Source organism: Silurus aristotelis (genome assembly GCF_946808225.1).
Source record: "Silurus aristotelis genome assembly, chromosome: 17".
NCBI lineage: Eukaryota > Metazoa > Chordata > Actinopteri > Siluriformes > Siluridae > Silurus > Silurus aristotelis.
Genome location: NC_139590.1, coordinates 21,831,983 through 21,859,318, shown reverse-complemented (window position 1 = coordinate 21,859,318; position 27,336 = coordinate 21,831,983). Strand labels below are relative to the sequence as shown.

The 27,336-nt window shown below is 35.6% G+C and overlaps 1 protein-coding gene and 1 long non-coding RNA gene across 15 annotated transcripts in view; both read right to left on the bottom strand.

Moving 5' to 3' along the window:
• Positions 1-27,336, bottom strand: part of LOC310740035 (uncharacterized protein) — a 208,258-nt gene that overhangs the window by 115,030 nt on the left and 65,892 nt on the right. For 2 of the 14 annotated variants that reach the window (XM_083566385.1, XM_083566374.1), the window contains exon 1: positions 6,860-6,998. The exons of 5 other annotated variants lie outside the window; for them this stretch is intronic. In XM_083566385.1, the coding sequence (XP_083422511.1) occupies positions 6,860-6,911 (52 nt within the window). In that variant the 5' untranslated portion in view covers positions 6,912-6,998. Of the gene's footprint in view, positions 1-6,447; positions 6,755-6,859; positions 7,000-7,969; positions 8,286-8,397; positions 8,547-12,996; positions 13,307-13,404; positions 13,475-17,510; positions 17,815-27,336 lie in introns of those variants that run through there. 7 more of the 14 variants (XM_083566388.1, XM_083566373.1, XM_083566387.1 and 4 more) reach the window with 7 other exon arrangements.
• Positions 10,918-11,439, bottom strand: LOC310740055. Its single transcript, XR_014537547.1, has 2 exons — positions 11,299-11,439; positions 10,918-11,179 (listed from the first exon to the last, which is right to left on the bottom strand). It is a non-coding gene; the product is annotated as an uncharacterized lncRNA (long non-coding RNA).

Sequence of the window (27,336 nt, the reverse complement as noted above, 5' to 3'; positions counted from 1 at the left end):
ATATAAAGGGAAAGTCTCCTTTGCATGTCCAGCCCCTAGAGGGGACTATAAGAAACAATCTAATATTCTGGTAAAACATCATCAAATCAATTGTACATTGGAGGACAAATGTAGGTCATTTAATATTAGTGATGCAGAAGTATAGTTAGATGGCAGTGTTTTCTGTTTAGGTGCTTTATTACCTTGTGCTAACATGAGTATAAAAATGCACTGCTGAATGACGCTCAGCCCCATAATCAAACTCTGAGATGGTTGGAAGCTATGGAATTCATTTGGCTGAAATGAGCTTTAGCTGAACAACAAGCTGGTTTGTTATGCAGAGCAGATTATAACAGGACGGATTTGCATAGACAGTTTTTTAACCAATAGATCGACAGGTCTAGAATATGAACATCCACAAGCCGAGACAACGATGAGAGTCACAGTTTACACTTTCACTTTCACTTCATGATAATGGAAATATTTGACCTCTATTAAAAGTCATAACAAAATGGTTATTGTAGGATTATTTTTTAAAGCTTTGATAAGTGTTGTGTCTTGTGGACATTCTCTACAATGTACACTGTATAAGGTGTTTTTGTACAGGGATGTTGTTGATGTGTATCACTGTGACCTTCGAGCGCAGTAATACACAGCTGTGTCTTCAGTCTGCATGTTCTGTCCTGTTAATGTTACTGTGCTGCTGGACGTGTCTCTGGTAACCTGAAACCTGCTTTTCAGTTTCTCACTATAGGCAGTGCTACCATCACCACATATAACTCCGACCCACTCCAGAGTTTTTCCTGCAGGTTGTCGTATCCAGTCTGTACAGTAGCTGCTATCAGTTACTGAATATCCAGACACTTTACAGGTCAGAGTCAGTGACTGACCAGGGGTTAATACTGTGGAACCGGTCTGGATCAGCTCAACACAGTGACCACCTGTTAAAGAAAAGTTATTTTATTGTTATAAAAGCAAAATGCTGTAAATAACCAAAACTGTATTTTATGTTAAATATAGAAACACTTACAGTGTACGGCTGCCATCAGCAGCAGCAGTAGTGATGTAGAGATCATGGTGTGTGTTGAAGCAGAATCAGTAAAAGCTCTTGGTCTGTGTTGCTTAAATATATAACAGGGAAGGACATTTGCATAGAGACACTCCTTATCTTAGGGGACATTTGATGGGGATGTTTTCTCATTTAGACAAATCCATCTCTCTAATGTCTAATCTGCCATTGTACATATGCAGTAATCAGACAGTTTATATTTCACAAGTATGTTTTTACATTTTTTCATCATTCCTGTTTGATGTTTGTTTCAGCAAATCAGAAGCTTGAGACAGGTGTTTATTGGAAGGATATGGACCTTTAGGTGTTTTCAGGTGAATAAGAAAACACACTAGATTGATTATAACCACATTAAATAAGGATTAAAACACAGCTGGGGGCGCTGTTCCAGGAAAATGAGCAGTAAAAGTCTGGTGGGATGAGGCAGAGTTCCAATTTTATATCTCTCCATCCTGAAGATTCAGAGTTAGAGCTTAATTCAATTATTCATTTCCATTTCCATTCTTGGTGTATGCGGTGAATGTGTTCAATAATCTCATACTTTGTGGAAATGTGACTATAGGAGTGCAAACCATTATTCATTAAAAACTTGATAAAAACATTTTCTTCTGCACTGTGTTTTGTAACAATCAAGACTTTGACATTTTACACCTGCTGAAGGAAGTAAATCAGTGAATCAGTTTTAATACAGAAACATACAGATAAAGGAGTAAATCACAGGTTTGGGTTGAGAACTCACTCATGAAGCTGATCAGTAGCAGGAATAAGGAGAGTGAGATCTTCCTAGTGGATGTTGAGACTCGACTGCTCCACTCAGCTCAGCTGCATATAAATACTGCATGAACACACATTTGCATCAAGACATCATCCTCATGAAGAGAAAAGTGTAGGTGTTTTTGTCAGGAATAAAGGGATTATGAGGTACAGCACAACAGTTTAAACAAATGACTTCTTCACTTTTCTTTGTTCTTCTATTGATGAATTCCATGGTGGTAACAGGGAGGAGTAATGCTGTACTTGCTGGTGGTGTTTTATATGACTTTTTTATGAATCTGAAAAGCAGAAATGATAAAATAGTCAAAAGAAAACAGGAAATGGTGTGTGGTTGCATGGCTCTTCCTGAAGTCTAAACTAAGTGGAAACAATGCAGATGGAGTCTGTGCTTATAAAAAGGGAAAGTCTCCTTTGCATGTCCAGCCCCTAGAGGAGACTATAAGAAACAATCTAATATTCTGGTAACACATCATCAAATCAATTGTATATTGGAGGACAAACGTAGCTAATGTGATTTTAGTGATGCAGAATTATAGTTGGATTACAGTGTTTTCTGCTCAGGTGCTTCATTAACACTGTGGCCCACGACTGTTTTACTGTATTGCTTAGTGTTTAGTTGCAGGCTGTTGTGTATATTTGTTTCGTTTGTATCATGTAATCTGTAAAGAATCTAAATGCAGCAGTAATACTTCACCTCCTCAGTCTATAAAACAAATTCATTTGTTTCTAGTTTGTAATAAAGAAATTGTAAAGACATGAGCAGTTTATTACAGTAAGACGGTAAATATATTCATTCCATGTTTGGTGTTTGAATGACAACAGTAAGGACTTGTTCAATAAAATGCGTTGTGAAAAATGTGTGTGTGGTTTTTGTACAGCTGCTTCCTCAGTTCCAGTCACTGTGGCTTGTCGGGCGCAGTAATAAACCGCAGTGTCCTCTGTCCTCAGACTCTTGGCCTCTAAATACTGTGTGCTTGCTGAGACGTCTTCTGTAAAGGTGAACTGGTTTTTCACAGACTCTGCATATGTTGCATCATTATTGCCAGTGCTCATCCAGCCAAGCCATTCTAGAGCTTTCCCTGGTTTCTGTCGTATCCAGTGCATGTCATTGCTAGTCATGGAATATCCGCTTATTTTACAAGAGATCTTCACAGTTTCTCCAGGTTTCTTTACCACAGCAGGAGACTGGTCCAGTCTGATCTCAGCACTGCAAAAACCTGCAAAATAAAACAATTCCAAATTAACATCATTAAATCCGACACGCAGTGAGAAACACATAAAGAAGTCTCAGATACCTTGTGCTAACATGAATATAAAAATGCACTGTTGAATGACGCTCAGCCCCATAATCAAACTCTGGGATGGTTGGAAGCTCTGGAATTCAGTTGGGTGAAATGAACTTAAGCTAAGTAATAAGCTGATTATTTATGCAGGGCAGATAACAGGACGTATTTGCATAGATGTTCTTTGAACCAATAGAGTCAGGTCTCGAATATGAACATCCACGGGCTAATTTTCATTGAGCAAAGGATGAAAACCATGTTACAATTTATACTTTCATCAGTTCAGCTGATTGGCTGTTATAAACGCTTGTGTTTTTGCACCCGTTTTTCATGAGGTGAACTCAAAGATCTAAGACTTTCTGCACATTTTAGAGTGGCATTTTATTGTGGTCAGCCTAAACCACACCTGTGAGGTGGATGGATTATCTTGGCAAAGGAAAAGTGCTGACTAAGACAGATTTAGACAGATTTGTGAACAATATTTGAGAGAAATAGGCCTTTTGTGTCATAGAAAAATTGTTAGATCTTTGATTGTTTAGCTCATGAAAAATGGGGGCAAAAACAAAAGTGTTGCGTTTATGATTTTGTTCTGTATATGTCCAACTAATAGAGTTCATATTTCATGATTGATTTTAAAAACAAGCAAGCTGCTTCCCCCTAGAGTTGAATTTTAATTCTAGGACTTTTTAGTGGTAATGCTGGTAAGACTCTGTGCTTCTTAACAGAATCAGTATTTATTTATAAATTTAGAAAATGAAACGACATCGAAATGTAGTGTTCCTGCAGCTTGTAGCACAAACAGGATAAAAAATTATAAATGAACAATATATCAGATTATCTAGTCATCAGAATCTTTGTCCTAGAATTGATTGACCTCAAGACTTCTTTGTATTTATCTAATAATCACAAAACGCTCACTAGCAATGCCTTTACACTTTATAATCTTATTTAGTTTTGTAGTTTGGAATGAAGAGATAATTTCTGAGTGCTGAGGGGTGAATGGATGATGTTTATAATAAATGTCTGTGGGGTTCAGTTTCCTGCTGAGGGAATATTTACAGCTCATGAGGAAGTGTTTGTGTAAGTTTTTGTACGGCTCTGCAGTCTGTTGTATCAGTGTGAGTATCGTGCACAGTAATAAACAGCCGTGTCTTCAGCTTTCAGACTCTTCACTTCTAGATACAGCATGTTTTTATTGGTGTCTTTAGTGATGGAGAACTGGCCCTGTAGGGACTGAGCGAATGTGGTGCCAGTGCCACCGTCAATTTGCCCGATCCACTCCAGTCCTCGTCCTGGTTTCTGACGGATCCAGTGCATGTAGTAGCTCATTGAGAATCCAGAGATAGTACAGGACAGAGTGACTGACTCTCCAGGTCTCTTCACCACAGAAGCAGAGGAGGTCAGGGACTGTCCATAAGAATCTAGAAGAGAAGAGTAGAACCAGATAATGTTAAATTTTAATGTTAATAAAGACAGAGTCGCTAATTTTAATAGTAATCATCACATAAAAAAGTCTGAACTTACATGAAATGAGTCCAAATAAAATCCAATATCCTAAAATCATCCTTCTTGGAGTTGTGCTTCACCCAGATTTAAAGTGGATGGGAGTGATATCGATCACAGAGCTCACTGGAAACTAGAAGAGCCAAGAACATGCTGTTTATACCCAACTTCATTTGAATAGGGAGTGTCCATGACCACTATGGATGTATTAAATCCACATACCCAGGATGCACAGTGTAGAGATGAGTGGGTGATTATAATGACTGAACATTGTGTAGAACCATTTCCTGTGATTAACCCTCTCTTTCTTTCAAGATCCAAGATGGAGACGTGGCAGTAGGATTGAATTTTCATGAGTTTTTCTTTTGTTATGGTGCTTGATGCAGTCATAGCTAAATGAGCTTCGAGAAACAGATTGAGATGTTTGAGTTTGAACAGTCTGTGCTCCAGAGGTACAACAATGTTAAATTGTTGTTGCTCTCAATAAAATCTTCACATGGAGCAAAAGTATAATGTAGGAAAGCATAAATTCCAGTCTGGAGCATTTGTATCAGGTTAATAGCAGAGGTGGGAAGCAACAAAGTACTAATTCTTCATTACTGTACTGAAGTAGATTTTTCTGGTATCAGTATTTTACTTCACTGTTTAATTTTTGGTTAATGTTCTCCTTTTTTCATTTTCAAAACAGACTCGTTACTTTAGTTTTAATCTAATAATTTGGTGACATTATCAATATTTTTTCTTCTCATTGCGCACCGTTTTCAGCCCATCAACCTGTGTCCTTTCAATCTACCTCTGGTGTATCATTTCCTGGTTATCGCACAACACAGACGTAGGCTAGTTTACGAAGTTCACAATGAGCAGGCAGAAGGCAACAAAAAGTATGGAGTAAACGTGGATGAGACAGTGGGAGTCAGTGATGCAAACATGACTGAAAGCAGAGACATTCCTGATCACCATCATCTTTTTTCTGTTTTATATGATAAATGTTCAGCCTGGATACATTCATTGGGTAACAACATTTGAAAGTCGTTTTGTATTAATTTATATATTAATTCAAACACATTCATTTTTACGGCACTACATTTTATTAACGTGCAATTAATGCAGCGGGCATTTCTGTTTGACCACTTTTATTAAAAATAATAAATATAAAAGAGGCAAAATTAAAACCTTCTGCGCAACATACATTTATACACAACATACTTTATTTACTCAGATATAAATTACATAATCAAACGCAAACATTTGTTTTATTGATGCACCAAGTCTTAAATCAAACACCAAAATCCGCCATGACAAACGCGCCATTTGTTGGATTTTTTCCTCATAATGAACTTAAATTTCTGTCTTTTTTGATCGTACAAATAAGAGCAATGCATCATTCAAATCTGTAAAGTTTCTTATTTGTATACACTCATTATAACAACAAAATGCTGTGCTTTTGTAAAATAAAGAAAACACACGGGGGCGCTCTCTGCTGTCGCTGTCATCTCCCTTCACAAACATAAATAAAACAACTTGAATCTCAGTGAATATAATAAAAATCTTCTTTGGTTGTTTACTTGGTTTGTATTTTTTTAAGATCTCCTCACTCATGGAAAGTGGACGTCAAAAACAGCACACACGTCTCTCATGGTACATTATATTGTTGAAATCTCTAATTCTATTGTTTATGTGGACATAATTTACTGTGAATATTATTTTATTTTTTATAAATCTATTTTATTGACTTTGATCCTAAAGTGTTATGGGTTTTAGCTCTGGTATCTTCATGTACTGTTTAATCAAGAAATGTCTTGATCAGTTTTTGTACTGATGTTTAAGGAGAAGTATCACTGTGTCTCTCGTGCACAGTAATACACTGCAGTGTCTTCTGTCCTCACGCTGTTCATCTGCAGATACACCTGCATCTTACTGTTGTCTCTGGAGATGGTGAAGCGGCCGTTAACTGCATTCGAATAATAGATGTAACTAGTGGTGTACATAGATGCAACCCATTCCAGCCCTTTTCCAGGTGCCTGTCTGATCCATGCCATATAATAGCCACTAAAGTCTAATCCAGAAGCTGTGCAGGTCAGTTTATGAGACTGATCTGGTTTGATGATCACTGAATCAGACTGGATCAGTGTCTGACTGCAGGAATCTGAAATACAACAATACACAAATTAAAGTGTGAAAAAATTCTGAAAAATATAAACAATAAAAAAAATCTTTAATTTTGTTATTTGAAATAAATAATAATACTAACATTGAATAAACATTGCTAAAGTAAAGTAACTCAAAACTCTGCCTGGTCCCATCTCAAAGAATGAACACAATTCCTGTTGCTGGAAATGAACACAAACTGCTGCTGTGTTTTTGAACTGAATGTTGCAGCATAAATGGATCAAAGGCAGAATTTGGTTTGCATGACACGCCCACTAGATAATCACTGATAATCTAGTGGGCATGAAAAATATGAATAATTCAATTATTCATATTTTTATTTCCAGTCTTGTTGAATGTAGTGTATGTATTCAACAATCACATACTCTGTGGAAATGTGACTATAAGAAATTTATATTTTTCTATCAGTGTCAGTGTTTTTAGAGGCTTTCACTTTTAATGTAAACTCACTTCCTAATGTTATAGTGTAAACTGCCGTTTCATCATCAGACTTGGAGTAAAAAGGATGTTATTTGGCATGTTACTAAGAAAAACTGTTGGTTTTAAGAAGTGTTGTAGAAAGTGCACATTATTATAATCCTGTGATGAATACATAACAATTTTTGTTGGAGCTGCCAATAAAGAATACAAATCCTCGAGAAGGAAAAAAGTGCATTATGAGGGACAGCACATGTACAAACGTTTATAGAAATGTCTTCCTCACTTTACTTTGTACTTCTATTAATAAATTACATGACGATGACAGGGAGCAGTAATGCTGTAGTTGCTGATGGTGTTTTATATGACTTCAAAACTGAGAAGCAGAAATTATGTAAGGGTGTGGAGCAACACAGTACAACACCGCCCCCTATCGTCAAATAGTGTGTTTACATATGGATTAAACTGTTTCATTTACAATTCAGTGTTTAGATTAATTTAATTTAATGTTTCAGAAGAATCCAAGTAAACAAAGTTGCACATAATGATAACCTCTTTATTCTGTCAACCAATTGATGCAGGTGAAAAAGAATTCAGGTGAAGAAGATCTGTAAGATGAAGTATTATAAGCAAATACAGTAACAGGAGATTGGTAATGTACGAGCTTGGATATAGTTCACACATTTTATCTAGATTATTTTTGTGTAAAATTAAATAAATTATCAGTTTTCTGTACAGGATGTTTTCGTACAGGGATGTTGTTGATGTGTATCACTGTGATCTTCGAGCGCAGTAATACACAGCTGTGTCTTCAGTCTGCATGTTCTGTCCTCTCAGAGTCACTGTGCTGCTGGAGTCATCTTTAGAAATACTGAACTTGCTTTTCAGAGACTCTTTATGATAACTATTTCCACCACCCCAAATGTGGTTTATCCATTCCAGCGTTTTCCCTGCAGGATGTCGTATCCAAGCTGTGGCGTAGCTGTCATCAGTAACAGAGTAACCGGATACTTTACAGCTGAGGGTTAAAGAATCTCCTGGCTTTAACATCACTGAGGAGACCTGAGTGAGTTCTACTGCACATTCCACATCTGAAACAAATAACAAGAGATGTCACAATTTCAGTCACGAATGTATGTAGAGTAGAATAGAACTGCAATCATTTACTAGCAGCTCTGAGTTCATCACTGAAGGGAAACTTACAGGATGAAGCTGCCAGCAGCAGCAACAATTTAAAGAACATTGTAGAACTGAAAGCAGTGCTGAATTCTCCAGAGTCTGACTGACTGAGTCTGAGGTTTCTTTATATCTAGCTGTAAAGGGGGATTTTTCATTAACATTTGCATATTGTTATTCTGATCCATTGAAAACAGCCTGCTGGTCTTCTACAGGTTTCATTAATCACAATAAAAATGTTCTTTGGTGGCTGGTTTGTATTTATTACTGACTGAATATATAAGCTACATTTAGACTGTAAATGATTACAAACTTTGGTACTCATGGAAACTGGATTTCCAAATCATAACAAACTTCTCTTATTGGACAGAATATTGTTAAAATCTGTAGTAAATAAACGTGCTTATGTGAGCATGAAATATAGTAAATATATCATTTTATTTTATAAACCCAGATTTGAAAGTGTTATGGCTTTAAGCTCTGTTTCATCCTTCATATATATTTATAAATGTCTTAAGTGATCATAAACCATTATTAATATGCAGAAGACAGCAAGTGGTAACATTTCATTCATGGACAGTGTAAAGATTTTGCTTCTTTGAGATCTTTGAATACACTGTTGATAAAAATGTGACTTATGTGACTAGAGCAGGTGTGTGTTTTTGTACTGATGTTTAAGGAGAAGTATCACTGTGTGTCTCGTGCACAGTAATACACTGCAGTGTCTTCTGTCCTCACACTGTTCATGTGCAGATACACCTGCATCTTACTGTTGTCTCTGGAGATGGTGAAGCGGCCTTTAACTGCGTTCGAATAATAGATGTAACTAGTGGTGTACATAGATGCAACAAATTCCAGCCCTTTTCCAGGCGCCTGTCTGATCCATGCCATATAATAGTCAGCAAAGGTAAATCCAGAAGCTGTGCAGGTCAGTTTATGAGACTGATCAGGTTTGATGATCACTGAATCAGACTCGATCAGTGTCTGACTGCAGGAATCTGAAATACATCAATACGCAAATTAAAGTGTGATAAAAAGTATGAAAAATGATGGTAATGTTTCTTTATATGAAATAAATTATAATACTAACATTGAATAAACATTGCTAAAGTAAAGTAACTCAAAACTCTGCCTGGTCCCATCTCAAAGAATGAACACAATTCCTGTTGCTGGAAATGAACACAAACTGCTGCTGTGTTGTCGAGCTGAATGTGTCAATATAAATGGTTCAAATGCAGAATTTGGTTTTCATGACACGCCCACTAGAGATGTCAAAAGAATCACAGAGGAATAACCATGAAGAGAAAACACTTACTGTAAGACTCCAGCTGTGTTTCATGCTGTCAAGTCCATAACTGCTCTTTACTCATTAGATATCATGTCCTTTTAGTCCATCATTGTGTGTCACTGTAACACAGAACTACATGAAGATTTCTGATCACTGATAATCACTGAATAACACAAAAAGTGTCTCAGTGAAATTCAACAGAAGTAGAGGAGCTCAGTAAAGGTTTCTGTGAGGAATGAAACACTTAAGGGCATGTTGAAGATTTTCAAGATTAGGTTTGGTTATTAGTTTTTAAACATATAAAGCAAGTGGAATGTAATCTGTGATATTAGTTTCATTAAAAACAACTGAAATAGTTTAAAATAATAAAATATTCTGAACGCAACTGATCAAAATGTATTAGTTTGTGTTAAACGAGGAAATGAAGTTAATGTCTGGGTTGAAGTGTTTGTAATGAGGGGATCAGTTACTCAGGTAAATATCGTGATTCTTTAAATGCAGAACTGAATTTTGATGATGGTGGTGATGTTTTTGTGTAGTGCTGCTGCTTGATGTGTCACAGTCTGGTCTTCGAGCGCAGTAATACACAGCTGTGTCTTTAGCCTGTATGTTCTTTCCCTGTAAGCTCACACTGTTACTGGAAGTTGTCGGATCAAAGGTGTATGAAAACTTGTAGTAAGTGAATCTGAATCCTTGTAGTTGATGGAGAGACTCTGGCCTGGCTGGACTGTCATTGAAGCAGGCTGAATCAGGTCCTCACCATACACATCTGTGTTGTTCTGTGATGTTCAGCCCTGATGCTTGGATTTGCTTATCTGCTGATGATGGGAGGAAAATGTATTTAAAATATATTTAAATCATGAAGAGGAGATTCAAATGTAAATAGAATGAAGAGGAATTCCAGAAGGACATCAGTCCTCTTTCTGTCCTTTTCATCTCTCAATCATTTGAACCTCATCATGTTCTGTAAAATATTGCATAAGTAGAGAAAGAGCTCCTCTCAGAGGATGTAATGAAAAGCATAATCAGGCAGGTCTAATGGGGCTGCAGATATAGAAATATACAAAACTAAAAAATATACACAAATGAAATTTATCTTGTCTCTAATGATTTCATATTTCTGTATGTATATAGGATGTGAGTTTGAATTGAAAATAAACATCACACATATTTGAGGTTTAGTTTTTGTACAGTCCTCTCACTGAGGTGTACAGCTGTGTGTCTTTGCACAATAATAAACACCAGTGTCTTCTGCCACCAGGTTGCTGATATCCAAGTAAAGCACATTCTTGCTCGTGTCTCTGGAGATGCTGAAGCGACTTTTAAAAGAAGCTCCAGAGTCTATGCTTCCACCACCCCATATGATCCCGATCCACTCCAAGGCTTTTCCTGGAGGCTGCCTGATCCAGCCTGTGCCATAGCTAGAGAGCTGATAGCCAGAAATCTGACAGGACAACTTCACTGAGGATCCGGGAGGTTTAACCTCAGCAGGAGACGAGGTCAGACTGATGCCACACACATCTGAGAAGAGGAGAGCAATAAAACATACAGAAGCTATTAAACACTATTCACATCAATTTAGACAGGAATATGGAGCGTATAAAAATGTGATTAAGGTGTGGAGAGACGTTTTTACTCACAGGACACAGAGGATATCAGAAGAAGGAGAAGAGGCCAGTTCATGATTCCTCTGCTGTACTCAACCAAACACACAGACTGCTGTGGACTTGCAGTGTATTTATATCTGTCTGAGGTTGGGGAGATTTGCATGCAGTCTGATTTCTAGAGTACAGCATTTCTCCATTTCGAAAAAATTTTTATTCATAAAGTTTTTTTGATTTTTTATGAATAATTGATTATTAAATGATTATTATATATATAAAATATCATTATTCTTATTTATTCGAAATTTTATTCCATTATCACTTTTGAAGAATTTCTTTAAATGAATGTGTCACAGTTTAATACCTTTTATAATTTTATATGTCATTCATTTTGGAGGAAGAGAAAAGGAGAAATAAAACAATTGTGTTTATAATAAATGTCTGTGGGGTTCAGTTTCCTGCTGAGGGAATATTTACAGCTGATGAGGACGTGTTTGTGTAAGTTGTTGTACGGCTCTGCAGTCTGTTGTATCGTGTCAGTAATAAACAGCCGTGTCTCCAGCTTTCAGACTCTTCACTTCTAGATACAGCATGTTTTTATTGGTGTCTTTAGTGATGGAGAACTGTCCCTGTAGAGACTGAGAGAATCCAGTGCCAGTGTATTCAATCCACTCCAGAACTTGAATCCAGAGACAGTACAGGACACAGTGACTGACTATCCAGGTCTCTTCACCACAGAAGCAGAGGAGATCAGGGACTGTCCATAAGAATCTGAAAGAGAAGAGTAGAATTAGATAATGTTATGTTATAATGTTTATAAAAACAGAATGGCTCATTTTCTAAGTAATCATCATAAGAAATAGTCTGTATCTTACATGAAATTAGTCCAAATGCATTTTTTTAAGTGGATCTGGATCACTGGAAACATTCTGTAGAACCTTTTACTTGGAAGAACCGTTACTTATTTAATTAAACCTTTCAAAATGCATAATAATAAACTGAATAATAATGTCTCCAAAATTAATTTACAGTATTTATACACTGTACCATCAAATTAAGTAGATGTTTACATATAAATGTATTTATAAATTAGACAGTCATCTTGCTCCTTATGAGATTTTCCATGAAATCAGGATCTACATGTTGTATGTAATTCTGTTTAATCTGAGTGTCATGATGCTGATCATAGCAGAGTGTAAAAGAGAAAAATCACCTAAATATGCAGAAAGCAACAGATTAAAACAGATGAGTTTGAACAGACTGCCCTCTAAAGGCACAAAAGTTTCAACATAGAACTAGAATAAGACATTTGGAAGAAATGGGTTACAAGGTTCTTGCTGTAAAGAAAAAAAAAAAAAAAAAAAAAAAAAAAACACTTTTTACATGGAGCAGAAATACAGATCCAGAACGAATACATTTCAAATCCTGTGTCTTGTGTCTAAAAGATTATTCAGATTAAAAAGCAGCAATTTTAGAGAGGTAATACTAAATTTTATTTTCAATTAAGTGAACAAAAACAAACAATCAAACAAACAAATAAATAAATGTAGATAGATAGATAGATAGATAGATAGATAGATAGATAGATAGATAGATAGATAGATAGATAGATAGATAGATAGATAGATAGATAGATAGATAGATAGATAGATAGATAGATAGATAGATAGATATTATATATAATGTACACTGTATGAGGTGTTTTTGTACAGGGATGTTGTTGATGTGTATCACTGTGTGTAACGAGCGCAGTAATACACAGCTGTGTCTTCAGTCTGCATGTTCTGTCCTGTTAATGTTACTGTGCTGCTGGACGTGTCTCTGGTAACCTGAAACCTACTTTTCAGTTTCTCACTGTAGATAGTGCTACCATCATAACATATGCGTCCGACCCACTCCAGAGTTTTTCCTGCAGGTTGTCGTATCCAGTTTGTACAGTAGGTACTTGTTAATGAATATCCAGACACTTTACAGGTCAGAGTCAGTGACTGACCAGGGGTTAATACTGTGGATCCGGTCTGGATCAGCTCAACACAGAGACCACCTGTTAAAGATACCATTATTATGTTAGTTGCCTTTTATAAAAGTAAAATGCTGTAAATAACCAAAACTGTATTATGTGTATAATGTAGAAACACTTACAGTGTACGGCTGCCAGCAGCAGCAGCAGTAGTGATGTAGAGATCATGGTGTGTGTGTTGAAGCAGAATCAGTAAAAGCTCTTGGTCTGTGTTGCTTAAATATATAACAGGGAAGGACATTTGCATAGAGACACTCCTTATCTTAGGGGACATTTGATGGATTTGTCTATATGAGAAAACGTCATCTCTCTAATGTGTCTAACATGACATTGTACATATACAGTAATCTGATTATTTATATTGCACGTGTATTTTATTAAATATTTTCATAATTCGTGTTTTATGTTATGTTTTAGCAAATTAGAAGATAAAGACAGGTGTAGATGGGGCGGTTTTGGACTGGCAGGTGTTTTCAGGAAAATAAGAAAACGTGACACATATGATGTCATCCACAAGAAGACTAAAGTGAACAAGTGATTGTCAGGAATAAAGGCATTATGAGGAACAGCACATGTACAAGAGTTTATAAAAACTGCTTCTTCATTTTAATTTGTTCTTCTTTTAATGAATTCCATGATGATGACAGGGAGGAGTAATGCTGTACTTGCTGATGGTGTTTTTATATGACTTTAAAACTGAAGAGCAGAAATTATATAATAGTATGAGTAACGCCGTACAACAGCGCCTCCTATCATCCTATTGTGTGTTCACATGTGAACTAAACTGTTTCATTTACAGTTCTGTGTTTTGATTCATTTTTTTTGAGGTTTCACAATAATCCAAGGGAAAAAAATTAACAATCAACACATAACGATGACCAGTTTATTCTGTCATACAATTGAGTGGGATGCAAGTAAAGAAATATTCCTGCTTATAAGTAATCAGATATTTTACTGTACTGCACAATTATTATTGAATTTAAATTAGGGAGCAGGTTGGGAGTTTGCACTTGTGCAGGACTGGTATTGTGTGTGCTTGGATTTAGTTCACACATTTAATAGATTTTTCTGTAAAATTAAAGAACCAAACAGAGTTTTAAAACATGATGAACAGCGTTCACTGGGGACTTTGTCCACTGTTCAGGAAGGAATATGAAACAACACACACCATACTGATAAAATGTAAAGATTGTATTACAGTTTTGTGTACAGGATGTTTTTGTACAGGGATGTTGTTGTTGTGTCTCACTGTGTGGGTCACGAGCGCAGTAATACACAGCTGTGTCTTCAGTCTGCATGTTTTGTCCTGTTAATGTTAATGGGTTGCTGGACGTGTCTCTGGTAACCTGAAACCTGCTTTTTAGTTTCTCACTGTAGTCAGTGCTCCCATCATAATAGATGTTTACAATCCATTCCAGAGTTTTTCCTGCAGGATGTCGAATCCAAGCTGTTCCATAGTGGTTGCTGCGATCAGTGATAGAAGCTCCAGACACTCTACAGGTGATGGATAAAGTCTCTCCTGGCTTTAGAAGCACTGAGTCTGGCTGGATGAGCTCAGTAGCACAGAACACATCTGTGAAAAGAGAAACAGAAAAGGTTCACATGTTAAACTGAAAGGATCAGATGAACTATCTGAATCTAAAATTTTAAAACTCACATGGGATGAGAGCCAGAAGAAGCAGTGGCACTGAAGACAGCATGTTTGTGCTGAAGGAGGAGTAATGAGAAGATCTTCCTCTCTAGATAATTACGCTGTTAATATTACAAGAGGAGATGAAGATTTGCATAAATAATTTACAGAAGCTGTGCAGAGAAACACCACAGTCACAGGCCATATTTATATCGTGTGAGATAGATAGATAGATAGATAGATAGATAGATAGATAGATAGATAGATAGATAGATAGATAGATAGATAGATAGATAGATAGACAGACAGACAGACAGACAGACAGACAGACAGACAGACAGACAGACAGACAGACAGACAGACAGACAGATAGATAGATAGATAGATAGATAGATAGATAGATAGATAGATAGATAGATAGATAGATAGATATTTATCATAGTTTGTTCAAAAGCAAGTGTCATGACATGTTTCTCTTCTTGCAATGTGTGGTTTTGGATTGAGCGGAGTGTGTGGAGCTTCTATCACTGATACCAACATCCACTTTACACAATCCAATTCAACAACATGCAGAAAAGATTTGGAATGTGTATCAGTGAAATCAGTGAAATTCTGTGAGTGATAAAGTAATATGAGCATTATTATCTATGTTTGAGAATATTGGGGTTGTGACTCACACATGATCACACACAGTATAATTTGTTGAGATGATTTTTGTTAGCCAGACATATTACAATAATGTTTTGTTAGTGATGTGATCATAATAGTGTGTATAATGTGGAACATGTTAGTTATGCACCATTATGCTTTAAGATTTAGAGAAGTGTCGTCTTTTGTTATAATTATTTTAGAATGTACACGGTATGAGGTGTTTTTGTACAGGGATGTTGTTGATGTGTATCACTGTGTGGTTATTACTTTGGTTCTGGTCTGGATCAACTCAACACAGTGAACACCTGTTAAAGATAAGCTGTTTTAATGTTGTAAAAGTGAAAAGCTGTAAATAACCTGAACTGTATTATATGTTAAATGTAGAAACACTTACAGTGTACGGCTGCCAGCAGCAGCAGCAGTAGTGATGTAGAGATCATGGTGTGTGTTGAAGCAGAATCAGTAAAAGCTCTTGGTCTGTGTTGCTTAAATATATAACAGGGAAGGACATTTGCATAGAGACACTTCTTATTTCAGGGGACATTTAAAGCAATCCTACATATCAGGATCAGTATCCCTTCCTGGATCCATGACTAACCAATGTCAATACAGATACATGTCTAAACATACTAAATGTGTGTATCTTATTTTTTGTATAATTTTAATATTCCTTTCTCTTCTCATTTGAAAAAAAAAAAAATACAAACATCTAAACTTCTTGCATTAGGATTTATCCACTCACATTTTGGTAAATTGGCAAAAAAATTATCCTTTGATATTATATGCAATGAATCTAGACAAATCCTCCCATAATCTTAAAATGATGTAGAAAGCTATACAGCTTGAGAAGTATTATCTGCTCTACCACTTTTCACCTAATTGTTTCTCTCTTAATCTTCTCTTTACTGGAAAATCTGCAATTTCGGGTTATTAGTCCACCATTTGATCTGAATCTCAAACTGAATTCATTATGCAGTAAAAATGATGTAATAAACAAGGGCAAGTCCACACAACCTCATAAATTTGAATGACTGTCAGCTAGTTCAAGTTTTGTCAGAAAATTTAGAATTTAAAACATTGAGTCTAATAATCTTCTGTACTGTGTTTTTTGTGCAGGGTCTTTGTTGATATGTTTCACTGTTGTTCACGAGCGCAGTAACACACAACTGTGTCCTCAGCCTGAAAGTGTTGCCTATGTACAGTAAGATCACAGTGTTGCTGGAGGCCTCAGCTGAGAAATGGATATTGTTCTTTAGTGAATCTTTAATGTTAGTATTACTGGAGTTGCAGTACCAGCTGATCCATTCCAGAACTTTCCTGATGCGGGTTTACCTGATGTGTGCCACAAGTTATTGTAGCTGAATTTTCAGTGATCTGACTAATGACTGAAGATGATTCTCCACGCTTAACCAGCATGACTGCAGTTTGAACCAGTTCAATAATTTAATTCCTGTGAACAAACAAACAATCATGTAATTTCAGGTGCATTCTTTAAACATTAATAATGAACACTAATAATGAATTATTTGAATAATGAATCTCCAAAATTCCTCACATAATTAACTGATGCACCTGTTAACAGCAGGAAGACAAATGTAGAGAACATGGTTTTTATGGAAGCTAAACACAGAATCTGACTTTTATCTTTTTATATATCTGTCTCTTAATTCGCATGGCAGTGTTTATTCTTTGATAAAGGAAGAACAGTCTGGAAGACATGAGGTGGGTTTTTTATTTATTTTTACATTATTATTTCAGCATGTAATATTTCGGATGTGATGTAAACGGAACAAAATGTATTGTATGTGTGGTGGTTTAGGAAATCTCGTCAGATGCAGGTAGAGTTTACTTAATGAATAAAAGTCCTTTTCACTTATTCTGCTTTTGCTGATAAACAGTTTTCTGTACAGGATGTTTTTGTACAGGGATGTTGGTCATGTGTCTCACTGTGGGTGACGAGCACAGTAATACACAGCTGTGTCTTCAGTCTGCATGTTCTGTCCTTGAATTGTTATTGTGTTAGTAGACGTGTCTCTGGAGAAGCTGAACTTATTTTTCAGTTTGTCACTGTAACCTGTGCTCCCATCCCAACCCATGTACCCAATCCACTCCAGAGTTTTTCCTGCAGGTTGTCGGATCCAATGTGTATAATAGCTCGTAACTGAATATGAAACCTTGCAGTTGATGGAGAGACTCTGGCCTGGCTGGACTGTCATGGAAGCAGGCTGAGTCAGTTCCTCACCATGCACATCTGTGGAGGAAAACACATAGTGAAATCTCACACAATATACGCTGCACATTTATTGTTCTTGTAGTAAATGAATAAATTGGATAAAACACTCACAGGAAGCAGCTGCCAGCAGGAGCAGTAGAAATGTAGAGAACATGGTGTGTGATGTTTGTACTGGGATCTTCTCGATTTTTCCACATTTAACAGATTTTTACCATCACATCACATAAATAGAGTGATGTCCAGACCTGATACTTGGATTTGCATATGTGCTGATGATGGGAGGAGAATATATTTAAATCATATTTAAAACATGAGAAGGAGATTCATCTTATGGAGGATCAAATATTTTCCATGACATAAACCACTTTACTTTTTAATAAAAAATGTATTCTCAGATTGGTCAGAAAGTGTTCATTGAAGGAAAAGTGGACCGTACCCTTGAGTGTTCCATGTGGTCGACTAATTCTCATTGAGTGCGCCTCAAAGTCGTAACAGGTGGCCATGTTTATTTACCATTACACTAATCTGTAATCCCAGAAACACAACAGTTACATTCAGGACACTTAATACTAATTACTTAATTGGGATCACATTATTATACACAAATTCATATAAAAAAATGGGGTTACAGGCAGTCAGTCACACATTCACAATATACACAGGAAGTGAACGACCACATGAGATTTTTGGAGCTTTTAGAATGAACCTTAACTCATAATGATTTTTGAGATTTTGATTGTGAAATATTATCCCCAGATTCATGGTACTGCAGTGGGGAAAATGTTTCCTTCATCATATGCTAAAATTGTTAAAAGAAAAATACAGATAGACATGCATTTTGCACAAAAGCATAGTAGTGATAATAAAAATCCCAATTAATTAGGTTTCATCGGGAGCATTTCTGAACCTGTAGAAATATTAATTTGTATAAATTTAGTGTCAAACAATAAATCTTTTCACTTGTTGAAATTTAAATTTGTGTTTTCTATTAAATCGAACAAAACAAGTTAATGATTATGAAGTTCTGAGTGTCATGGTGTTGAATGCAGTCATAAATAATTGTGAAGAGAAAAATCGATTGAGATGGTTAAGAGTGTGAAAACACTGCCCTCTAGAGGTACAACAATGTTACAATGTTCTAGCTCTCAATACAATCTTCACATGGAGCTAAAGTATAAAGTAACAAACTGAATTCCAGAGAATCCAGAATGCACAATTTAATAGATGCAACACTCTCAGCTACAATATAAGTAGTAAATGAATTAAATTATAACTGTTTTTATAATGGAGTTGATTTTGTACTCTATGTGATGTGATCTTTAATGTCATTTAATGTCTCAGCACAGACACAATACAAAAGCTTTCTAAAAGATTATTTAAATGTATTAAATGCACTTAAACTACATAGCTTCTTCTCAAATCTACTCAAAATCAGAAGTTGTTTTTGATTATTATCAACACCTATTTTCATGAGTTTATTCTAAAATTTTATTATTCAGCAGTTAATTCCAAAAGATCTTTCATGACATATGGCATCCACACAAATGAAAAAAATAAAATAAATAAAAAATAAATACGCATTTAATTGTTCATATCTTAAACCTTGCTAAAATTTAGAAACACTCATATGTGCCAACAATATCATTTTTATTTATATTTATTTTCTAGAATTAAAAATGAAAAACTTTCCCTTTAACTTCACTACATTTTAAAGTAAAAAATCGTACTTGTTAAAACTTTAGTTCAACAACAAGCAGGAAATTACGATGATGGAATGATAAAGAAACTCCTGACTCTAACTCCGCAACACCAGTGGCCTTATTTGATTTTTTTAAGTAGTTGAATGGAAGGTTTTGGGCTCCTGATAATTTTAATAGAAATCAATCAGTGTTTGACTCATTAATATCATTCTATTAATAGATTGCTGTGATAAAAATAACAGAGTCTTTTCACTTAAATTGAGTTGAGTAAGCAAGAGTCTTGTGACAAATGTACACTGAATTAAGTTTTTATACAGGGATGTTGTTGATGTGTATCACTGTGTGGTAACGAGCGCAGTAATACACAGCTGTGTCTTCAGTCTGCATGTTCTGTCCTGTTAATGTTACTGTGCTGCTGGACGTGTCTCTGGTAACCTGAAACCTGCTTTTCAGTTTCTCACTGTAGTCAGTGCCACCGCCACTACATATGCGTCCGATCCACTCCAGAGTTTTTCCTGCAGGTTGTCGTATCCAGTCTGTACAGTAGCTGCTATCAGTTAATGAATATCCAGACACTTTACAGGTCAGAGTCAGTGACTGACCAGGGGTTAATACTGTGGATCTGATCTGGATCAGCTCAACACAGTGACCACCTGTTAAAGAAAAGTTATTTTATTGTTGCGAAAGCAAAAGCAAAACTGTATTTTATGTTAAATGTAGAAACACTTACAGTGTACGGCTGCCAGCAGCAGCAGCAGTAGTGATGTAGAGATCATGGTGTGTGTTGAAGCAGGATCAGTAAAAGCTCTTGGTCTGTGTTGCTTAAATATATAACAGGGAAGGAAATTTGCATAAAGACACTCCTTATCTAAGGGGACATTTGATGCAGTCCTACATATTAGACATTTTTCATTCACATTCCATGCAGATTTGGTTCAGTGTTCTGTAATTAGATATTTAACATTTATGGATGGAGTCTCCAGTTTAAATCAGCTTTCTGACACTGAAAATTCTGTAGGACTGAGGACTTTACACTTTTTGATATTGCTTGATATTTTCTAATTAACATTGAGATTGAGACAAACCAGAGACTCGAGAGTGAACAAGTGTTAACAGCTTCTATGGCAGAGGTGATAACAGGAACTAACCTGTTCTGCAGATGTTCAACAATATTCAACTGTGAATAATTAAAATGTATAAAGTGTTCATAAAAGTAAAACATCAGCAAACTGATGTAAAATAAAGCACTTTGGGATGTGATGTTACTGAAGAACATGAGAGTGAATTCAGGATGTTAACATTAAGTCCACATCACATGACACAGTCACGAGATTTCCTATAACAGAACAGACCAAATGTTTATTCCATATTTAGGGTTCATTTTTAATTGATTGAAATCTTTTTGGAAAATCATTCATGTGTCTCTCATTATCTATCATGAGGAAGTAAGTACAACAGTACAATAGCGCCTCCTATCTTCCTATAATGTCTTCACAGGTTAAATAAACTTTGATTTACAAATCAGATTAATTTAATTTAAGATTTCAGAATATTCCAATTGTAAAAATGCACTAGTTACACATGACAATTACTTCTTTATTTGGTCAATCACCTGATGGCGGTTCAGGTGAAGAAGAATTCAGGTGAAAAAGTAATCAGATATGGACTGTTTAAATATCCATAATGCTCCTGAACTGCAGAATTATTATTGACTGTAAATTAAAGCGCAGTTGGGAGTTAGTACATGTGCAGGACTGGCACTGTATGTGCTTGGATAAATTTCACACCATTTTATCTATATTTTTCTGTAAAATAAAAACCACACGAAGATTTAAAACATGAGCACTGTTCACTCCTGACTTTGACCAATGCTCAAGAAGAAACATGACAACACACACCATACAGAAAAAAATGTTGTATTTCTGCTTTTGTTGTAGAACAGTTTCCTGTACAGGATGGTTTTATTCAGGGATGTTGATGATGTGTATCACTGTGGGGTCTCGAACGCAGTAATACACAGCTGTGTCTTCGAACTCCATTTTCTGTCCTCAGATTGTTATTGTGTTTGTAGACGTGTCTCTGGAGATGCTGAACTTATTTTTCAGTTTGTCACTGTAATCTGTTCTTTCATCATAGCGCATACGTCCAATCCACTCCAGACTTTTTCCTGCAGGTTGTCGAATCAAAGCTGTTCCATAGTGCTTGCTGCTATCAGTGATAGAAGCTCCAGACACTCTACAGGTGATGGATAAAGTCTCTCCTGGCTTTAGAAGCACTGCGTCTGGCTGGATGAGCTCAGTAGCACAGAACACATCTGTGAAAAGAGAAACAGAAAAGGTTCACATGTTGAACTGAAAGTTTCAGATGAACTAATAAAGCTGAAATCCAAACAATCACATGGAATGATGGCCAGCAGCAGTGGAACTGAAGACAACATGTTTGTGCTGAAGGAGGAGTAATGAGAAGATGTTCCTCTCTAGATAATCACACTGTTAATATTATAAGAGATGAAGATTTGCATCAACATTCCACAGAATCTGTGTTCAGTGCAGAGATGTGTCACGTTTCATATCCTGGTTCTGTCATAAGCAAATTCCATGAGTTGTACCTCATTAAAAATGAGCTTTTGCCATCTATAAGTACAAAAGTTTTTACTCTTTGTTTCTCTACTTGCAGATTTGTGGTTTGGACTGAGCTTCTTTTACTGATCCTAACATCTACTTTAAACAGCTTGGATTCAACATCCTGAAGAAAATCTTTGGAATGTGGCTTTTTAATTGAACACAAGCCTCTTTATGAAATATATTCAGTAAAATATTAAAGTGTCTGTGTAAAACTAAAAAATGATATAAGAGTCTCTGCAAGAGTGAAAGAGAAAGTTTATAGGACTGTGGTGAGACCTGAGATGTTGTATGTTTAGAGACAATGGCATTAAGTAAAAGACAGGAGGTGGAGCTGGAGGTAGCAGAGCTGAAGATCCTGAGATTTTCATTGGGTGTGACAACGATGGACAGGATTAGAAATTAGTTTATTAGCGGAACAGCGCATGTAGGACGTTTTTGGAGACAGGGTGAGGGACGCTAGATTGAGATGCTTTGGTCATGTGCAGACGAGGGACATGGGGTATATAAGTGTAAGAATGCTGAGGATGGAGCCACCAGGCAGGAGGAAAAGAGAAAGGCCAAAGAGAAGGTTTATGGATGTGGTGAGGGAAGACATGCAGATAGTTGGTTTGAAAAAAGTCAGATGTAGAGGACAGGATAGTGTGGAGACAGATCCTGAAATTCTGTTATACAGTAATGTACACTATGTGAAATGTTTTTGTACAGGTTGTTGATGTGTCTCACTGTGGGTAATGATGCTCCAGCAAATGCTAAAATTGTTAATAAAAAGAAATAGATAGACATGCATTTTGCACAAAAGCATAGTAGTGATAGTAAAAATCCAAATTAATTAGGTTTCATAGAATCTGGAGCTTTTCAGAACGTGTAGAGGAATTAATTTGAATAAATGTAGTGCTTAAACAATAAATCTTCTCCCTTGTTGAAATTTAAATTTGTGTTTTATATGAAATCAAACAAAACAAGTGCCTAATTATGAAGTTCTGAGTGTCATGGTGTTGAATGCAGTCATAAATAATTGTGCAGAGAAAAATCAATTGAGATGGTTGAGTGTGTAAACACTGCCCTCTAGAGGTATTACAATGTTAATGTTCTTAATTGCAATAAAAACCAGTAAAAAGTAAAAAAGTATAAATTTCAGGTGTAGGTGTCTTTGTGATGGAGTTTGTTCTTTACTCTGTGTGATGTGATCCATGTTCATGGAAACTGGATGTGAAAATCATCACACACTTCTCCAAATAAAAAATATTTTGTTAAAATCTTTAATAATCTTGATTTTATAAGTATTAAATAAAATAAAACAATTTCATTCCTTGTAACTTTCACAACTGTACTGGTTAAAGTTAATTAAAACACTTGTGAAAGCATGGAGAAAAGTCAAAGAATTCAATAATAAATATTAAACAGTATGTATAAAACAGTATGTATTTTTTGTATAGTTAGTTTTAGTGTTTTCATTATTATGTGTATCTTTTAATTTTATCTGTTATGTCAAGCGCTTTGAGAAACTCCTTTTCAATGCGCTATACAAAATAACGTTTATTATTATTATTATTATTATTATTATTATTATATATTAAATAATAAATGTTACTTATAGACAGTTTGATTCTTTGAGCTCTATGAACCCACTGCTTGTAAAAATGTGAGTTTGTCATGTGACTAGAGCACATGTTTTTGTACTGATTTCTAAGGAGAAGTATCACTGTGTCGGGCACAGTAATACACTGCAGTGTCTTCTGTCCTCACGTTGTTCATTTGTAGATACACCTGCATCTTACTGTTGTCTCTGGAGACGGTAAAGCGGCCTTTAACTGCACTGGAGTAACTTATGCTGCTACTATCATATATCCCTGCAACAAATTCCAGCCCTTTTCCAGGTGCCTGTCTGATCCAAACCATCCAGTGGCCACTAAACTCTAATCCAGAAGCTGTGCAGGTCAGTTTATGAGACTGATCAGGTTTGATGATCACTGAATCAGACTCGATCAGTGTCTGACTGCAGGAATCTGAAATACATCAATACACAAATTAAAGTGTTAGAAAAAGTATGAAAAAGTCATGAAAATGTTTACATGAAATAAATAATAATACTAACATTGAATAAACATTGCTAAAGTAAAGTAACTCAAAACTCTGCCTGGTCCCATCTCAAAGAATGAACACAATTCCTGTTTGCTGGAAATGAACACCAACTGCTGCTGTGTTTTTGAGCTAAATGTTTCAGCATAAATGGATCAAACGCAGGATTTGGTTTGCATGACACGCCCACTAGAGATGTCAAAATATTCACAGAGAAATAACCATGAAGATAAATCACTAACTGTAAGACTCCAGCTGAGTTTCATCATAAAATAACAAGCTGCACCATAATAATAGAGAAAAAGAATTATAAAAAAAACTAATGATTTGTGAAAATGAAGAAATTGTTGCCTTGAATAAATAAAACATTAGATGATTCCCAAAACATAGTGAGAGAAGATAAACACTGGATTTAGTTGCAGAGGGAAAAAGATGAGCTTGCATATGAATAACTGTACATACAGGGTTTATATAAAGGTAAGATGAAGGTTTGCGGCAGGATTTGACTGAATGTTCTGCACTTTTCAATTGTGTCTCATATCTTTTTTTCTTTTTATTTCTCTTTTTTCTCTTTTTTTGTCCATTCCTCTCTCCACTTTCTTTCTGTATTTCTTTTATCACTATTTATTATTTTTATCTTCCTTTCTTATAACGTTACCTCTAACCTCTGGCAGAACTCAGACATACCAGTCATCCTTTAACAAAGGTATGGCAAAGGCCTGCAACCAATACAGGTCTTAAGTATCCTGCCTGGCAGGTGCAGCCAATCCAGTTTAATAAGCCTGGAGAATTCTGGGTAATTGAGTTCTCCTTAATGGCCACTCTAACTGTGTGTCACTGTCGCTTTCTACTGGCTTGCAGAGATTTTAAAGTGAGGAATGAAGTGAGTGATCGATCATCAGGTGCTTGGATACAGTTCACAGATTTTATATATATATTTTTTTTGGTGTAAAATAAATCAAAATCATCTCATAACTATGTCTACAGTTCATGATAGAACATGACCACAAACTCTAGATTGATAAAATGTTTTATTTCTGCTGTTACTGTTAAACAGTTTTCTGTACAGGATGTTTTTGTACAGGGATGTTGTTGATGTGTATCACTGTGGGGTAACGAGCGCAGTAATACACAGCTGTGTCTTCAGTCTGCATGTTCTTTCCCTGTAAGGTCACACTGTTACTGGAAGTGTCTCGAGAGATGACAAACTTGTCTTTAAGTGAATCTTTCTCATAAATATCTCCATCATAATAAATAGTGTTGATCCATTCCAGAGTTTTTCCTGCAGGATTTCGAATCCAAGCTGTTCCATAGTGGCTGCTGCTATCAGTGATAGAAGCTCCAGACACTCTACAGGTGATGGATAAAGTCTCTCCTGGCTTTAGAAGCACTGAGTCTGGCTGGATGAGCTCAGTAGCACAGAACACATCTGTGAAAAGAGAAACAGAAAAGGTTCACATGTTGAACTGAAAGGATCAGATGAACTAATAAAGCTGAAATCCAAACACTTACAGGGGACGAGAGCCAGAAGAAGCAGTGGAACTAAAGACAACATGTTTGTGCTGAAGGAGGAGTAATGAGAAGATCTTTCTCTCTAGATAATCACGCTGTTAATATTACAAGAGGAGATGAAGATTTGCATAAACTTTCCACAGAATATGTGTTCAGTGCAGAGATACGTCACAGTTTCATCCCATATTTATATATAGTGTTGGTGTGATAGATAGATAGATAGATAGATAGATAGATAGATAGATAGATAGATAGATAGATAGATAGATAGATAGATAGATAGATAGATAGATAGATAGATAGATAGGAATGATGAGCTGAGTGTGTGGAGCTTCTATCACTGATACAAACATCAACTTTAAACAGTTCAATTCAACAATCTGCAAAAAAAAATTTTACTTTTTTTTTTTTTACTGAACAAAAGCCTCTTTAAGAAATATAAAAAAATATATATTAAAGTATCAGTGAAATACTGTGAGAATGATAAAGTAGTGTAAGAATTATTATCTATGTTTGAGGATATTGGGGTCGTGACAAAATGTTGGTGGTATCAGTATCAGTATCCATCATTGGAATCATGACAAACTAATGTCAATACATTTACATGTCTAAGCATACTTAATGTGTGTTATCTTCTTTTTCTGTCTGATTTTTATATTCAATTCTCTTTGTCAATTTGTAGAAAAAAAAAAAAAAAAGGTGAGGCTAATTAAACGTAAAATTCAGTAAAAAAAAACACCGTAAAAAATAATATTGAAATGATGAAGAAATGGGTATTATTAAAACCTAGATAAATAAAGCTTGGAGAGTATTATCTGCTGTAGCACTTTTCACCTAATTGTTTAATATCTTACAACTGATACTCCTGCTATGATGAACTCTTAGGTATTTGGAGTTGATTCTGGTAATTTCCTTACAAATGTGGTTTAAATCTGATGCCACATTCAACACAGCAAACAAACAGACACACACGAGATGGTCTTAGTATGACAGTGTATAGAGGCTTTGCTGCTTTTTGCACAAAACATAGCAGTGATAATACAAATCCCAATTAATTAGGTTTCATAGAATCTGCGGCTTTTCAGAAGATGTAGCAGTAGTGACCCAGACATTGTTTGAAGCATTTATCCAGGAGGAAGATTTAACTAATATAATTTGTATAAATTTAGTGTAACAAACAATAATTATTCTCATTTGATGGTTTTTAAATTTGTGTTTTTTTATAAAACCAAACAAAACAAATTCCTAATTATGAAGTTGTGTGTAATCTGAGTATCCTGGTGTTGAATGCAGTCAGATAAATGTGCAGAGAGAAATAGATTGAGATGGTGTGTACAGACTGCCCTCTAGCGGTAATACAATGTTAAAACGTTCTTGCTCTCAGTAAAAGCTTTTCTGTAGCTCTGACTCTTACATGCTTTATACTGGCTGAAGTTCATTACACAGACTTGTGGAAGCGTGGAGAAAAGTCAAAGAATTCAATAATAAATATGAAATAATATAATATATTAAATAATAAATGTTACTTATAGACAATCTGATTCTTTGAACACGCTGTTTATGAAAATGAGAGTTTGTCACGTGACTACAGCATGTTTTTGTACTGATGTCTAAGGAGAAGTATC